Source organism: Thalassophryne amazonica, chromosome 5 (assembly GCF_902500255.1).
Source record: "Thalassophryne amazonica chromosome 5, fThaAma1.1, whole genome shotgun sequence".
In the NCBI taxonomy this organism is placed as follows: domain Eukaryota; kingdom Metazoa; phylum Chordata; class Actinopteri; order Batrachoidiformes; family Batrachoididae; genus Thalassophryne; species Thalassophryne amazonica.
Window position 1 is genome coordinate 48844796 of NC_047107.1, and position 17060 is coordinate 48861855.

General features: G+C 44.5%; 1 protein-coding gene across 1 annotated transcript in view; it reads right to left on the minus strand.

Annotated features, from left to right (window-relative positions):
* Nucleotides 1–16699, minus strand: part of LOC117509951 (two pore calcium channel protein 1-like) — a 43501-nt gene extending 26802 nt beyond the window's left edge. The window contains exons 1-5 of the mRNA XM_034169560.1: nt 16528–16699; nt 11905–12041; nt 7224–7400; nt 7019–7132; nt 3391–3521 (exon numbers count right to left, since the gene is read on the minus strand). Of these exons, the coding sequence (XP_034025451.1) occupies nt 3391–3521; nt 7019–7132; nt 7224–7400; nt 11905–12041; nt 16528–16618 (650 nt within the window). The 5' untranslated portion in view covers nt 16619–16699. The remainder of the gene's footprint in view (nt 1–3390; nt 3522–7018; nt 7133–7223; nt 7401–11904; nt 12042–16527) is intronic.
* Between the last annotated feature and the right edge of the window lie 361 nt (nt 16700–17060).

Here is a 17060-nt window from a genome sequence, read left to right on the forward strand (position 1 = left end):
TGGCCAACAGTCAGATTCTGTTGAATCTTTTGTATCAACACTTAAAATGACCCCCCTTTTTGGATAATTATTTATCAGTAACTCATTTTATTATATGGCTGTGACGCTATGTGCTCTCTGATTGGCTGATTACCGGTCGGATATTTTCCCATATCTGGACCAGTTTCCATGACAATGCTGAACGTGTATTTTCTTCCGGTCTGAACGTGTATTTTCTTTACCAACCAGGAAAGCTAAAAACGAGCATGAACGTACATGAACGTACTCCATAAATATCTAAACAGCATCTGAAAAAAACACACAGACTAAAAGCTTACCAGCTCATGACCGGACCATTTGTTAGCAAGTTCAGCTCACCTTCGAACTGAATGCCAGTGTCCTGACAGCACACCGGAACAGAGCAGGAACTTGCTAACAGATGGTCCGGTGTTCTGTCGGGGCAGTCAGTGTGTCGAAATGAGATGAGCCACTGCTCAGCTCGGCTTCAGTGCTCTGAAGTGAGCACTTTTGGAGGTGAACATCGCCTCCACTGCTGAAGCGAATGGCTTCACTTCCGCTGTGACTATGAGCTCTGTCTACGAGCCATCAGCAACTTTCATATTCACGCATTTGCGTGTTTATATATACAGTTGTGCTCAAAAGTTTACATACTCTGGCAGAATTTTTGCTTTCTTGGCCATTTTTAAGAGAATATGAATGACAACACAAAAAACTTTTTTTCACTCATGGTTAGTGGTTGGGTGAAGCCATTTATTGTCAAACAACTGTGTTTCCTCTTTTTAAATCAAAATGACAAGAGAACTACCCAAATGAACCTGATCAAAAGTTTACATACCCCTGTTCTTAATACTGAGTATTGCCCCCTTAAACATCACTGACAGCTTGGAGTCTTTTGTGGTAGTTGTGGACGAGGCTCTCTGATGGTAAAACTGCCACTGAATATGTTTACATCAATTCCAAAGAAATACAAACAATATGCCACTCTATGGTAAAGCTGCATGGAGTAGACAGTTCTCAAAAACTGAGTGACTGTGCAAGAAGTAGAAGAGTGAGGAAAGCCACCAAGACACCCAGACAACCCAGAAGAAGTTATAGGCTTACGTGGCTGTGATTGGAGAAATTATGCACAGTGCAAGATTTGCATTTTGTATCACCAGTTATCCATCTTCATGATGAAGTGGTATAGAGGAGGATTTTCTTAAAAAGAAGACCTGAAAGTTTAGCTACAAATTGCCAGAAGGTACATCTGAGATGCAAGCCTGGATTTGATCTGTTCTGGTGAAAGAAAATCCTTCTCTGCTCTACTCCACTATGAAGCTAAGAGTAGTGATGCAAAATATATATATATTTTGCATCCCTTTGCATCATATTTTGCATTTTGCACGTATATACAGTGAGGAAAATAAGTATTTGAACACCCTGCGGTTTTGCAAGTTCTCCCACTTAGAAATCATGGAGGGGTCTGAAATTTTCATCTTAGCTGCATGTCCACTGTGAGAAACATAATCTAAAAAAAAAAAAAAAAAAAAAAATCTGAAAATCACAATGTATGATTGTTTAATAATTTATTTGTATGTTACTGCTGCAAATAAATATTTGAACACCTACCAAACAACAAGAATTCTGGCTCACACAGACCTGTTAATTTTTCTTTAAGAAGCCCTCTTCTTCTGCACTCTTTACCTGTATTAACTGCACCTGTTTGAACTTGTTACCTGTATAAAAGACACCTGTTCACACACTCAATCAATCACACTCCAACCTGCCCACCATAGCCAAGACCAAAGAGCTGTCTAAGGACACCAGGGACAAAACTGTAGACCTGCACAAGGCTGGGATGGACTACAGGACAACAGACAAGCAGCTTGGTAGAAGACAACAACTGTTATGATTATTTATTAGAAAGTGGAAGAAACACAAGATGACTGTCAATCTCCCTCGGTCTATTATTCCATGCAAGATCTCACTTTGTGTGGTAAGGATGATTCTGAGAAAGCTCACAACTACAAAGGAGGACCTGGTCAATGACCTGAAGAGAGCTGGGACCACAGTCCCAGTAACACATTATTAGTAACACATGATGCTGTCATGGTTTAAAATCCTGCAGGGAAGCAAGGTCCCCCTGCTCAAGCCAGCACATGTCCAGGCCCATTTGAAGTTCACCAGTGACCATCTGGATGATCCAGAGGAGGCATGGGAGAAGGTCATGTGGTCAGATGAAACCAGAATAGAGCTTTTTGGAATCAACTCCACCTACCATGTTTAGAGGATGAGAACAACCCCAAGAAAACCATCCCAACCGTGAAGCATGGGGGTGGAAACATCATACTCTGAGGGTGCTCTTCTGAAAAGGGGACAGGACGACTGAGCCGTACTGAAGAGAGGATGGATGGGGTCATGTATTGCGAGACTTTGGCAAACAACCTCCTTCCCTCAGTAAGAGCATTGAAAATGGGTCATGGCTGGGTCTTCCAGCATGACAATGACCCCAAACACACAGCCAGGGCAACTAAGGAGGGGCTCTGTAAGAAGCATTTCAAGGTCATGGAGTGGCCTGGCCAGTCTCCAGACCTGAACTCAATAGAAAATCTTTGGAGGGAGATGAAACTCCAAACCTGAAAGATCTAGAGAAGTTCTGTATGGAGGAGTGGACCAAAATCCCTGCTGCAGTGTGCACAAACCTGGTGAAAAACTACAGTAAACGTTTGACCTCTGTAATTGCAAACAAAGGCTACTGTACTAAATATTAACATTGATTTTCACAGGTGTTCAAATACTTATTTGCAGCAGTAACATACAAATAAATTATTAAAAGATTATTATTATTATTATTATTATTAAATTATTTTCCTCACTGTATATATATATATATATATATATATATATATATATATGTACTGGAATATCAGACCTCGGTGTTTGTCGGTCTGATATTTCCCTGTACAGACCTCGCAGTCGGTTAATAATCCTTTAATATTTCATTCTGACGTAATGGTTGTAATATAATGCTTATGTTAAATTATTGCCATTTACATTTTTTACAATGTTTTGTTTACTCTCATTTCTGTGTTTTTATCTTTTTGTGATTTAATGTACACTTTTGTCAGTTATTTGCAGTAAAACACCTTGGATTTGGTATTCTTGAAAGCATAAGATCAGATCAAATGGACTGGCCGTTTGCTATTCCGGCCTCAAGATGGTTCCATGGTGTAGCGGACACGGTGATCGGTGCATGCTGCCAAGATTTTACCTGACTGAGAAGACTCCCAATGAGCACAGCACCTCTACGCTAATTAGGTATCTGACATTTACATATTATTCCCATCACTCTGAGCTTGTTTTGTGCATTTTGTTTGTGTGGTATGTGTGTGTTGTTTGCTAATTGTGTACCTGCGCACAGCACCACAGTATCTACAGTCCACCAGAAAAATCGGTCTGAGAGCTCTGGTCACTCGTAGGTGAGACGTCTGCCTGATCAGAACCACAATGGCTTCCACAAACTGCAGCAGCAGCACACACGTCTAGACGGAGAAAGCACAAATGAGATAAAGAAACTCAATGGCCCAAATGACGTCATGGAGCCCACTGGATGGTGCAGGGAACAGCATGAACCTGCCCAGAGACAGCCAAGCAAAAACACAACTCTGATGATGACAACATATGTTGTGTGGGCCGCCAGAAGAGGAGGTACTGCTGGCCCACCACCAAAGGGCGCCCTGCCTGAAGTGCGGGCTTCAGGCACGAGAGGGCGCTGCCGCCACGGACACAGCCGGGAGTGACAGCTGTCACTCATTAATTCCTGACAGCTGTCACACATTCTACATCATCGCACTCCATAAAACCCAGACGTCATCTCCATCTCATCGCCGAGATATCGTACTTCATTAGAGGTAATATCCTTTAGCCTTTTTGTGGTATTTTCTGAATCTGTTTATTGTGAGTGTTTGCAGGTCCTTAGTTTGTGGAGGCTGTGCAAGACGGCACTCTTTTTCCTCTGAGGGATCGCTGCAACGTATTGAGTGAGAGGTGGAGGTGGCATTCCCACCGTTGTTGTTACTGGGTGTACACACACCCACACTTGACTGTCTTTGTTCTCGCCAGCAGTACCAGATCCGACAGTCGGGGACGGTGATCACCTGGGAATTCGGGACTTGGCGGCTCCAGTATTCACCAGGTTCTGTGGCAGCGGAAATCGTGTGGTTCCGGCTCTTCTCAGGATAGACGTCTTCTATCCTCGAGCCTGCCCACACGTCACCTTTTGTGGATTGACTGTAATTATATTCTGAGATTGTCTGTATGTTCGTTGTGCACATTTCACAACATTAAATTGTTACTTTTTGGCTCATCTATTGGCCGTTCATTTGCGCCCCCTGTTGTGGGTCCGTGTCACTACACTTTCACAACAGGATATCTCGGCCAGCGTCATGGACTCCGAGGGGCGTCACCCGGCTGTTGAACGACCAATGGGAGAGCAGGGAGCGCAGGCGACTGCAGGAGACGTGATTGGTGAGCTGCAGCACATTCTCACCGCCTTTACGGCTCGGTTGGATCAGATGACCGAGCAAAACATCCTCCTGAACCGCAGGGTGGAGGCTCTCTCCACTCAGATGGCGGCGAGCGCTCAGGGCGCTGCTGCAGCTCCTCCTCCTGCCGACCCTGTGCAGGATATGAACGCTCCAGTGGTGGTTCAACAACCCCTCCCACCATCCCCTGAAGCATACATAAGCCCTCCTGAGCCGTACGGAGGTTGTGTGGAGATGTGCGCGGACTTTCTCATGCAGTGTTCGCTCGTCTTCGCACAACGTCCCGTCATGTACGCGTCAGATGCTAGTAAAATAGCTTATGTGATTGCTCTGCTTCGGGGTAAGGCACGCGCCTGGGCTACGGTGCCCTGGGAACAGAACTCACAGTTGTTATCAGCATACACTGGGTTTGTGGGGGAGTTCAGAACAGTGTTTGATCACCCTAACAGAGGAGAGACCGCTTCAACAATGCTGCTGTCAATGCGACAGGGGCGCCGATGTGCAGCCGAATTTGCAGTCGACTTCCGCATCGCGGCTGCGAGGTCCGGCTGGAATGACGTTGCGCTCCGCGCCGCCTTCATAAACGGACTGTCGTTAGTCCTGAAGGAGCATTTGGTTGCTAAGGAGGAACCGCGGGATTTAGATGGACTTATCGATCTCGTTATACGGTTAGACAATCGGTTGGAGGAACGCCGTCGGGAGCGAGGCGAAGGACGTGGCCAGATACACGCCGCCCCTCTCCCTTCCGGTTTCGAAAAGGGGCCGCCCTCCCCACGCTCCACAGCCGCAGCGCTCTGTGGGGCAACAGCTCCCCCTGCTGACGTTGTTAGGGAAACGCACAGGGCCAAAATGAGCAGGCTGATCCGCGGGGAGTGTTTTCTCTGCAGCTCAAAAGAGCACACACAGAGAAACTGCCCCAAACGGCCACAACAACAACAGCCCTCAGAGACTGGGCTAAGGGGGGGTCAAAACATTCACATGAAACACACACAGATTGCCACACGACTCCCAGTTACAATCCTGAGTGGGGATTTAACCCTTCAAGCCCCAGCACTGGTGGACACGGGGTCAGAAGGGAATTTGCTAGACAGCAGATGGACAAGGGAGGTAGGGCTCCCTCTGGTGGCGCTTCCTTCGCCATTGCAGGTTCGGGCACTAGATGGCACCCTCCTCCCTTTACTCACACACAAGACACAACCAGTAACTCTGGTGGTGTCTGGAAACCATCGGGAGGAGATTGAGTTTTTTGTAACTCCTTCTACCTCCCGCGTGATTTTGGGCTTCCCATGGATGTTGAAGCACAATCCCCGGATTGACTGGCCGTCTGGGGTGGTGGTTCAGTGGAGCGAAACCTGCCATCGGGTGTGTTTAGGATCCTCGGTTCCTCCCGGTTTACAGGCTAAGGAGGAGGTCAAAGTCCCTCCCAATCTGACGGCAGTGCCGGTTGAGTACCACGATCTTGCTGACGTCTTCAGCAAGGATCTGGCACTCACCCTTCCCCCGCACCGTCCGTACGATTGTGCCATTGATTTGGTTCCAGGCGCTGAGTTCCCGTCCAGCAGGCTGTACAACCTCTCACGACCTGAGCGCGAATCAATGGAGACCTACATCCGGGACTCATTAGCTGCCGGGTTGATCCGGAACTCCACCTCCCCGATGGGGGCAGGTTTCTTTTTTGTGGGCAAGAAAGATGGCGGACTCCATCCATGCATTGATTACAGGGGGCTGAATGAGATTACGGTTCGCAATCGATACCCGTTGCCATTGTTGGATTCCGTGTTCACCCCCCTGCATGGAGCCAAAATCTTTACTAAGCGGGATCTTAGAAATGCGTATCACCTGGTTCGGATCCGGAAGGGAGACGAATGGAAGACGGCATTTAACACCCCGTTAGGTCACTTTGAGTACCTGGTCATGCCGTTCGGCCTCACCAACGCCCCTGCGACGTTCCAAGCCTTAGTTAACGACGTCTTGCGGGACTTCCTGCACCGATTCGTCTTCGTATATCTGGACGATATTCTCATCTTTTCTCCGGATCCTGAGACCCATGTCCAGCATGTACGTCAGGTCCTGCAGCGGTTGTTAGAGAACCGACTGTTTGTGAAGGGCGAGAAGTGCGAGTTTCACCGCACGTCTTTGTCCTTCCTGGGGTTTATCATCTCCTCTAACTCCGTCGCCCCTGATCCGGCCAAGGTTGTGGCGGTGAGAGATTGTGTGGTTCCGGCTCTTCTCAGGACAGACGTCTTCTATCTTCGAGCCTGCCCACATGTCACCTTTTGTGGATTGACTGTAATTATATTCTGAGATTGTCTGTATGTTCGTTGTGCACATTTCACAACATTAAATTGTTACTTTTTGGCTCATCTATTGGCCGTTCATTTGCGCCCCCTGTTGTGGGTCCGTGTCACTACACTTTCACAACAACATATACAACATACATACAACAACATACACCATATTCTGTCATTAGAACTGTCCATCATGTAACATCTTACCTTCAACATGGTCCTCTTGTGCCGTATGAAAATGTGAAAACCAAGCCAGCGTAGTTTCATGCATAGTTCAAATGCCACCATGACCAAAGCCAGCAGCTCCAGAGTGGCGTGGACCTGCAGAAGCATCAAACAGTCAGCTGGTTTTACGTGGTACGGACAAGAAAAGTCTGTGAGCACATGACGGCTGACTTTAGTGCACACTGACGTAGATGTCCAGACGCAGTGAAGGTACAGCAGGAGCCTCACACAGCGACAGTATCATCAGCAGAAGGCCTGTCAACAGCTCCATTATGTAGAATACATGGTTGTGGGCAAACAAGTACGCTGCCAGCGCCTTTGGATTTCGAGGGTGAGTGAAGAACTTGTCATTGTTCTCTCCTTCCTGTATGTTAAATGGAAAAGACACTCCAATCCATCAGCGTTGGACTTATTATTCTAGGAGTGTCTGCTGTGTCTCAGACACTGCTGCTCTCTGACAGCTTTGGCGTATAAATTCTGGCCATGCTGCGTGTAAAAATGATATAAAAATCACACTTGCATTTTCAATTTGGTTTGTTGCTCTTTACATAATCAGAAAACTAATTTTTTCTCTGCCATGTTTCTCTATTTTTAGTCATAACATTTTTATTGAGTACTTTACATTATACAATTTTTCACTGGACAAAAGCAAAAGTCTCAATGCTTTTGTGTGGTTTTCCATCTAATAAACATCATATATACTGGATTTTGTATAACGGATTTTCAATCACATCGGACAAAAAGTCCCACCCTATTGTAATGTACGAGGTATTTCCATTAAAAACCCTTGCATATACCGGACAGAGCAGTCTGGACGTGCCCAGTAACAGAGGTACGAAATGAAGTTCAACACTGACACTCTCCAATTCGAGGAAAGGGGATACTGTATTTTCTTGATTATATATATTATATATATATATATATATATATATATATATATATACACACTCAACAAAAATATAAACGCAACACTTTTGGTTTTGCTCCCATTTTGTATGAGATGAACTCAAAGATCTACAACTTTTTCCACATACACAATATCACCATTTCCCTCAAATATTGTTCACAAACCAGTCTAAATCTGTGATAGTGAGCACTTCTCCTTTGCTGAGATAATCCATCCCACCTCACAGGTGTGCCATATCAAGATGCTGATTAGACACCATGATTACTGCACAGGTGTGCCTTAGACTGCCCACAATAAAAGGCCACTCTGAAAGGTGCAGTTTTGTTTTATTGGGGGGGGATACCAGTCAGTATCTGGTGTGACCACCATTTGCCTCATGCAGTGCAACACATCTCCTTCGCATAGAGTTGATCAGGTTGTCAATTGTGGCCTGTGGAATGTTGGTCCACTCCTCTTCAATGGCTGTGCGAAGTTGCTGGATATTGGCAGGAACTGGTACACGCTGTCGTATACGCTGGTCCAGAACATCCCAAACACGCTCAATGGGTGATATGTCCGGTGAGTATGCCGGCCATGCAAGAACTGGGACATTTTCAGCTTCCAAGAATTGTGTACAGATCCTTGCAACATGAGGCCGTGCATTATCCTGCTGCAACATGAGGTGATGTTCTTGGATGTATGGCACAACAATGAGCCTCAGGATCTCGTCACGGTATCTCTGTGCATTCAAAATGCCATCAATAAAATGCACCTGTGTTCTTCGTCCATAACAGACGCCTGCCCATACCATAATCCCACCGCCACCATGGGCCACTTGATCCACAACATTGACATCAGAAAACCGCTCAACCACACGACGCCACACACGCTGTCTGCCATCTGCCCTGAACAGTGTGAACCGGGATTCATCCGTGAAGAGAACACCTCTCCAACGTGCCAAATGCCAGCGAATGTGAGCATTTGCCCACTCAAGTCGGTTACGACGACGAACTGGAGTCAGGTCGAGACCCCGATGAGGACGACGAGCATGCAGATGAGCTTCCCTGAGACGGTTTCTGACAGTTTGTGCAGAAATTCTTTGGTTATGCAAACCGATTATTTCAGCAACTGTCCGAGTGGCTGGTCTCAGACGATCTTGGAGGTGAACATGCTGGATATGGAGGTCCTGGGCTGGTGTGGTTACACATGGTCTGCGGTTGTGAGGCTGGTTGGATGTACTGCCAAATTCTCTGAAATGCCTTTTGAGATGGCTTATGGTAGAGAAATGAACATTCAATACACGAGCAACAGCTCTGGTTGACATTCCTGCTGTCAGCATGCCAATTGCACGCTCCCTCAAATCTTGCGACATCTGTGGCATTGTGCTGTGTGATAAAACTGCACCTTTCAGAGTGGCCTTTTATTGTGGACAGTCTAAGGCACACCTGTGCACTAATTATGGTGTCTAATCAGCATCTTGATATGGCACACCTGTGAGGTGGGATGGATTATCTCAGCAAAGGAGAAGTGCTCACTATCACAGATTTAGACTGGTTTGTGAACAATATTTGAGGGAAATGGTGATATTGTGTATGTGGAAAAAGTTTTTTTTAGATCTTTGAGTTCATCTCATACAAAATGGGAGCAAAACCAAAAGTGTTGCGTTTATATTTTTGTTGAGTGTATATATATATATATATATATATATATATATATATATATATATATAGTTTATCCAGAAAGTATTCACATCGCTTCACTTTTCCCACATTTTCTTATGTTACAGCCTAATTCCAAAATGGAGCAAATTAATTTTTTCCCCTCAAGATTCTACTCACAACACCACATAGTGACAACATGAAAAGTATTTTTTGGAATTTTGTTTTGCAAATGTATTAAAAATAAAAAAAAACTAAGAAATCACATGTACATAGTATTCACTCCCTTTGCTCAATACTTTGTTGATGCACCTTTGGCAGCAATGACAGCATCAAGTCTTCTTGAATATGATGCCACAAGCTTGGTGCACCTATCTTTGAGCAGTTTTGTCCATTCCTCTTTGCAGCACCTCTCAAGCTCCATCAGGATGGCTGGGGAGTGTCAGTGCACAGCCATTTCCAGATCTCTCCAGAGATGTTCAGTCAGACTTAGGTCTGGACTCTGGCTGGACCACTCAAGAACATTCATAGAGTTGTACTGAAGTCACTCCTTTGATATCTTGGCTGTGTGCTTAGGGTCATTGTCCTGCTGAAAGATGAAGCATCACCCCAGTCTGAGGTCAAGAGCGCTCTGGAGCAGGTTTTCATCCAGGATGTCTCTATACATTGCTGCATTCATCTTTCCCTCAATCCTGACTAGTCTCCTAGTTTCTGCTGCTGAAAAACATCCCCACAGCAAGATGCTGCCACCACCATGCTTCACTGTAGGGATGGTACCTGGTTTCCTCCAAACATAACACCTGCCATTCACACCAAAGAGTTCAAGCTTTGTCTCATCAGGCCAGAGAATTTTGTTTCACATGGTCTGAGAGTCCTTCAGGTGCCTTTTGGCAAACTCCAGAGGGGCTGCCATGTGCCTTATACTAAGGAGTAGCTTCCGTCTGGCCACTCTACCATACAGGCCTGATTGGTGGATTTTTGCAGAGATGGTTGTCCTTCTGGAAGGGTCTCCTCTCTCCATAGGGGAATGCTGGAGCTCTGACAGAGTGACCACTGGGTTCTTCATCACCTCCCTGACTGAGGTCCTTCTCCCCCAATATAGATGGACCGCCAGCTCCAGGAAGAGTCTTGGTTAAGCTGAACTTTTTCCATTTCCTGATGATGGAGGCCACTGTGCTCATTGGGACCATCAAAGCAGCAGAAATGTTCTGTACCCTTCCCCAGATTTGTGCCTCAAGGCAATCCTGTCTCTGAGGTCTAAAGACAATTTCTTTGACTTCATGCTTGGTTTGTGCTCTAACATGCACTGCCAACTCTGGGACCTTATATGTAGACAGGTGTGTGTCTTTCTAAATCATGTCCAATCAACTGAATTTACCCCAGGTGGACTCCAGTTACGCTGTAGAAACACACCACGGATGATGATCAGTGGAAACAGGTATTGTGTGCAGGTTTTTGAGGAAAAAAATTTATTTGATCCATTTTGGAATAAGGCTGTAAAAGAACAAAATACGGAAAAAATTTAGTGCTGTGAATACTTTCCAGGTGCGCTGTAACCAGTTTATCCTCATAATATGGACTTTTAATTTGGAGTCGTGCGAGATAATAGTACTTACTGTATTTGAGTTATAATGCTGGCAGCACGCTGGCTCAAAGGTTAGCACTGTTACCTCACAGCAAGAAGGTCATGGGATAAATTCCCACCTGTGGTCTTTCTGTGTGAAGTTTGCATGTTATCCCTGTGTTTGCGTGAGTTTCCTCTGGGTGCTCTGGCCTCCTCCCACATCCAAAGACATGTCAGTTAGGTGGATTGGAAAATTGAAATTGTCTGTAGGTATGTGTGTGGGTGTGAATGTGTTTGTTTGTATGTGGCCCTGCAACAGACTGACGTCCTGTTCAGGGTGTACCTCGCCTCACACCCTAACACCGCTGGGATAGGCTCCAGCTCCCCCTAATAAACTGGAGGGGATAGACTTGTTTATTGTTACTGCATTTTATAACACATAGGAAAAGCTTGGGTCTACCTTTGAATAAAAGGAATACATTTTTGGAAAACTTTTCTCAGTATTACAAGATGAACATTTAGACCTGGTGGACACCCAAAATTAATGTCCAGTTTATTTTTTATTTGATGTTCTGGGTATTTGACAAAGTTTTATTCCTGCCTGCTATCATTTTATAATGCAAACATGACCAGAGAAAATAATCCAAAGTTCAGCCACATCAATATAATACAGCATAAAGGGGCAATAAACAAACACATGACCATGCAAACTTCCTCACTGTGGTGTCACAAACTGCAGTTATGGCATGCTTGTGAATACCTGCAGGTAGATGGCTGCTTCTTGATAGTTCATCTCCCAGCTTTGCCGTAAGGACACATTTTGGGTTCTGTTGTTCTGTGGCCTTGGTGTTGAAACCACAGTATTGTTCACTATGTCATAAGTGCCTCCTCCTCCATCTGAAAGAAACATCCAAGTATCACCACAGAGTTGAATATTTACATGGCTCCATCTCACATTTTTCACTGAATGTAGCGCCACATATAGCTTGATCACAGCCACAAAACCACACACACACAAACACACTACGCACAGGTTTTCCTATCAATGCAGTCCAGTCCTAACTGTAAGGAGTAAGACGAGATCACTACTGGACTCTCACTGTCATGGAAACCAGCAGTCTCAGACTGCTCACATAAGCACTCCATTGATTATTTTAGAGTTGTTTCTGAGGCTGAGTGAAAGTATTTAGGTCCCCGAGGTGTGTGTGCATGTGTGTGTGTCATCCACAGGCTGCAGAACTCCTTCCAGGATCCACACACATCTGGAAATACAGATGGTCAAACATTCCACTCAGGCCTGATGCAAACTCCACAAAAACACGGGCGGGTGTTGTCGGTCATAAGACGAATCCGGATGTAGGTCCTCCTAGATCCAAGAACATCAAGTCTTGGGAGCCAAAGTGACTCAAGACAGAATACTGTTCAAAACAGAGTGCTTCGGAAACAACAAGTCTTTGAGAAGATATTGCTTCTGTCACAAATCATGTGCTAGTCCACTGCTGAGCAGTAAAGATTGAACTTTGAATATAATGCTCTCAGTTTCCCGCAGTATGCTGCTGATGAATGAATCCTGCCTTCCAAAAATGACAGTGACTGACACAATATAAGTGACCAAGATTAACTACAGATTAACTCTGTCCTCTCTAATTCAGCCAGGATCTGTTTTCTCCACGTGTTGATTGTCTTTCTACATCTTTGGCGTATTCCTCCAAACCACTCCGCATCACAATGAAAAGCAGTCACACGCGTTTCCCGTCCAAAGTGGCAGGTGGTGCGGCTGAAGCGTGTAGATCAAGCTCTGGTCCAGCAGCAGCCTCAGTGTTATCCACACAGAAGTAGATCCTGTTTCTACCCATTTCAACCTGCATTTGTTTGAGAACAAATGTTTGGAGCTGCCGTTCAACAACGTGGCGAGATCAGGCTCACAGAAACACAGACGGACTTTGCGGTCAGAACCGTTTCCCTGTGGAAAGCAAAACCCAGTGATCTGCTGCTCTAACACGTTCCAGTCCAACAGCAACAGAACTCTACACATCTATCCCACATGCACAGGAAATACAAATGCAGCCTTCCTTCTCAGCAGCTGCACTAAATCTCCCCTTCGCTCCTTCCAAAAAACAAAAAAGAAACTTCCATCAACAACAACAAGCAATGACAACAATTTGATCCTTCCTCATCACAAAAAAAAACAAACACTCCAAGCTCAAGGGGAAAACAAAGCAAACAAATACAAAACAGTTACCAGAAGCTGAAACACCCAAACACTTACACAGACTGTTGACCTGCTACAGATATTCAATCACAACACATATGTGCTGCTCATGAGCACTGGAGTGGGGCTGACAATCTGCTGAGGCTGCTGTTTGTCAGATGGGACATTTTGTGGCTTATAGTGAGGAATACAAAGGCCAAAGGATGGCTGGATACATGCGCATGCACACGCGCGCGCGCGCGCGCGCGCACGCACACACACACACACACAGCCTCAGAGGCAGACGTCGCGTTTCCGCTTTAAAACAGATCAAATGGCATTAAAACAGCTCTTTGGACAGAAATGTCCAGCAACAATCGGTCCAGAGCCCACAAAGTGCACATGCGGTAAGTAGAAAAACACCTTTATTTCTGGGGCACACTGCAAAATTATAGCAAATTGTATTGCTGGTATTTATTTTGGAGGGATTATATTTCAAATATAGTGAATTCACTCCTTTTGATCTTGCAGATGACACAGTAAACATGTGTGGATACTGTCTTACCTGTGTCCAGCAGATATCCAGCAAAACCTTTCTGTGGACTTTTTTCAGATTTTATCTGGAGATCTTCCCCATGGGCTCTCTGGTGACAGCTGTGCCCAGTACTGTCTTTCTGTTTTCATTTAATTTTTTTTTTTTTTTGGCACTTTCATTAAAAATTGGAGGACTATTGCATTTCTTCAACTCCATGATGCTAACACTAGAATATATAGCACAGTTGTGCCATCTGAACCTCAAACAACATACTGGGAAACTCAGTTTTCTATTGTGTCTTGGCAAAAACATGCTTATTTAGGGCCTGCTCCTTTCTCTACCCCTGACCAAGGCAGCATCTACATATGGAGTCAGTCCCTGGGTGCTGGACTGTGGCTGCCCACTGATCCTAGTGGTTAGATTGTGTCTAACTGTAATTAGGATGGGTTAAATGCAGAGGACAAGCTTTGTTTTATGTATATATGTGCAATGACAATAAAGGCTCTATTCTATTCTATTCTATTCTATTCACTGCAGGAGGAAATAAGCCCCATATAGGTCCTGAGATCCATGGGCCCCACGGTTTATCCCTGGATTCCATAGTGTGACTCGAATGATAACCTTCATCTCCTCCTGGATAGGATGCCAGTCTGATGTAGGTTACTTCTCCAGCCAGCTCTGGTACTCATTTACAGCTGGGTGGACTGCGATAAAACAGAAGTGTTTCCACCAAGGACATAGACAGATAGAATGATCAGGAATCAAACCCAGGTCTACATATATTGGTAATCTAAATCCTTATCCCACTCAACTGTGGGCTGGAAATGTAGGGAAAAAAGTCCAAAATCCTTTCCAGAAAAGGACAATCTTCACCATGTTGGCCATACAAGATTGTGAATCCTTTATCTGAATACTGAAAAATGAAGGGAAACAAGGGACTGCGTTTGAAATTGTCACAATTTGTGAATGGTTAATGTGATTTGTTTGCTAAATCCCTTGAATTAAAGATAAATGTCTACACTATAAACATACCCAGTAGTTTCATTCCAACTTCACAGTGGTAGTGTGCAGAGGCAAAATTACAAAAAAAAGGCCTTACTGTTTTAATAAAAACCTGTGCGAAATGCTAAAACCCTGTTGTATCCTTCAATGAAAAGTATTGCTGTCTGTGTTAGCAATGAAAAATGACTCACATTATCAACTACAGCCCGCTGCAGACGACAGTAATTTGACTAGCATGATAGTTTTTTCTACAGTAAACAGCTTCCTTTTTCTTGTCTACATGGAAACACTGAAACTGTTGTTTTCCAAAATATTTTCCTTGGCCAGAGTTTTGCAAAAGCTGTTTTCAGACACCTAAAACAGAGTTTTCTTGTGAGAAAAAGGCCAAAACACATAGAAAAAGGTAGTTATGTTTTCCAAAATACCTGTGTATATATGGACCAGTGCTGTTCCAAGTTGGAGCTTGTCATTTTGGACATGTCATGAATGCTGCATAGGCATATAATGACTGTTTGCAGAAGTTGGGAGTGCTCATCTACTTTAAGCTATTAAACAGCTGTAAGGGTGGATTTCTCAATAGGGGCCCAAAAAGGAAAATTTCATGTCTGTGCTCTCTATGTTATAATAGATGAGTATTTTGTAAAAACATACACACCGACACTTGAAGTAAGTTGGGTCCCTTTAAGCACTAAAAGGCCATCGCCTTATTCCACTTTTGTTTTTAGTTATGGGAACTTGAACCACAATTTTTGGTCAAACAAACGTCTGAAACTAGTATTGTTACCTGAGAAAGTCTGCTGAAATTCATGGCACCCAGCCCAAAAAGCTATTTTATTTTTCAACAATACCTGGTGGATGTTGACAAGAACAGTAAAGGCCACCCCAAAACATAAATTTCTGAGAATAATCTTTTTTTTAAGAAGTCCAAAGAAGTCTACTCCACTCCCTTACCATCAAAGACAGTGTCTCTCCAATGCTGAACTGGTAGATCTGAGGAAAAACACTGACTGTGTGAACCCCAAAGCTGCAGCAATGAAGCACACTGCTTTGTATGGATTGCTTTCTGTAGAAACAGGAGAAACTGAAGTCCCTTTTCAGAAGGGTGAGGAATGCCATCAGGTACAAGGATAGGGGATATCCACTTCTGCCTCAGTGCATGTGCCTTGTGCCATTATTTTTCACTCAATTACATATTCTGCTGAAATGCAGTTATTCATGTGCTATACAAATCAACATTGAAGATCAGGATTAAAATAGACTAGAAGCCTTTATATTACCACAAAACATTACTTTTCCTTACATACAGACACAATGCTGCGCAAAAACGAGGAACCTGAATTTTCAGGTAAATGGAAATGGAGTGAAAAGAGGCTTGATAATCAAACATCCTAGCCCAGAAAAAAACAATTGGAACAGTTTGTTGGTACACCGTATGTAACAAGGCCCAAATCCACATAACATGAAACGTTAGATATTGTAACTTTTCTTTTCCAGATCATTTTCAATGTCAAATTTAGACTCCTATATTGAGAAATCTGCGCACACAAATGAAGGAGCACAAAGCAAATTCAGTTTCTAGACTATATTCTTTTTATAATGAACTATAACAATCTGCCATAAGTTATAACACACAAAGCTCTGTGTATAACACTTACTCTCATCTCCTCTCTCTGTGTCCTCGCTGAGCAAACCGCTGTTCGCTTCATCCCAGGTTAATATTAGAGGCACGTCGTCGTCACATTCCATCCTCTCTCACACACACACACACACACACACACACACACACACACACACACACACACACACACACACACACACACACACACACACACACACACACACACACACACACTGCCTGTCCCCGTTGGGACTTAAAGGAATCTACAACAGCCACCTCAGACCTGCGGACCTCAGGACATTCTTGCAGCACTGCTCCCAGTTAGCTATACCGAGAGTAAACCCAGGTGAGCACGCTCGACATTGATACAAATATCTTTATGTATCTATACTTATTTTATCGGATATAGCGCAGCAGTAAAGGCCTGACTCTGCTGTGGTCTTGGTCCTCGGACTCAGGACATCTGTCCGTGACTGAACAGGCTCACTGTCAGCGACGATGCTAACACGACGACGGAGTCCCACTGTGTCCATCAGAACGAGTGCTCTGCCCGGGACAAGCTGCAACGCT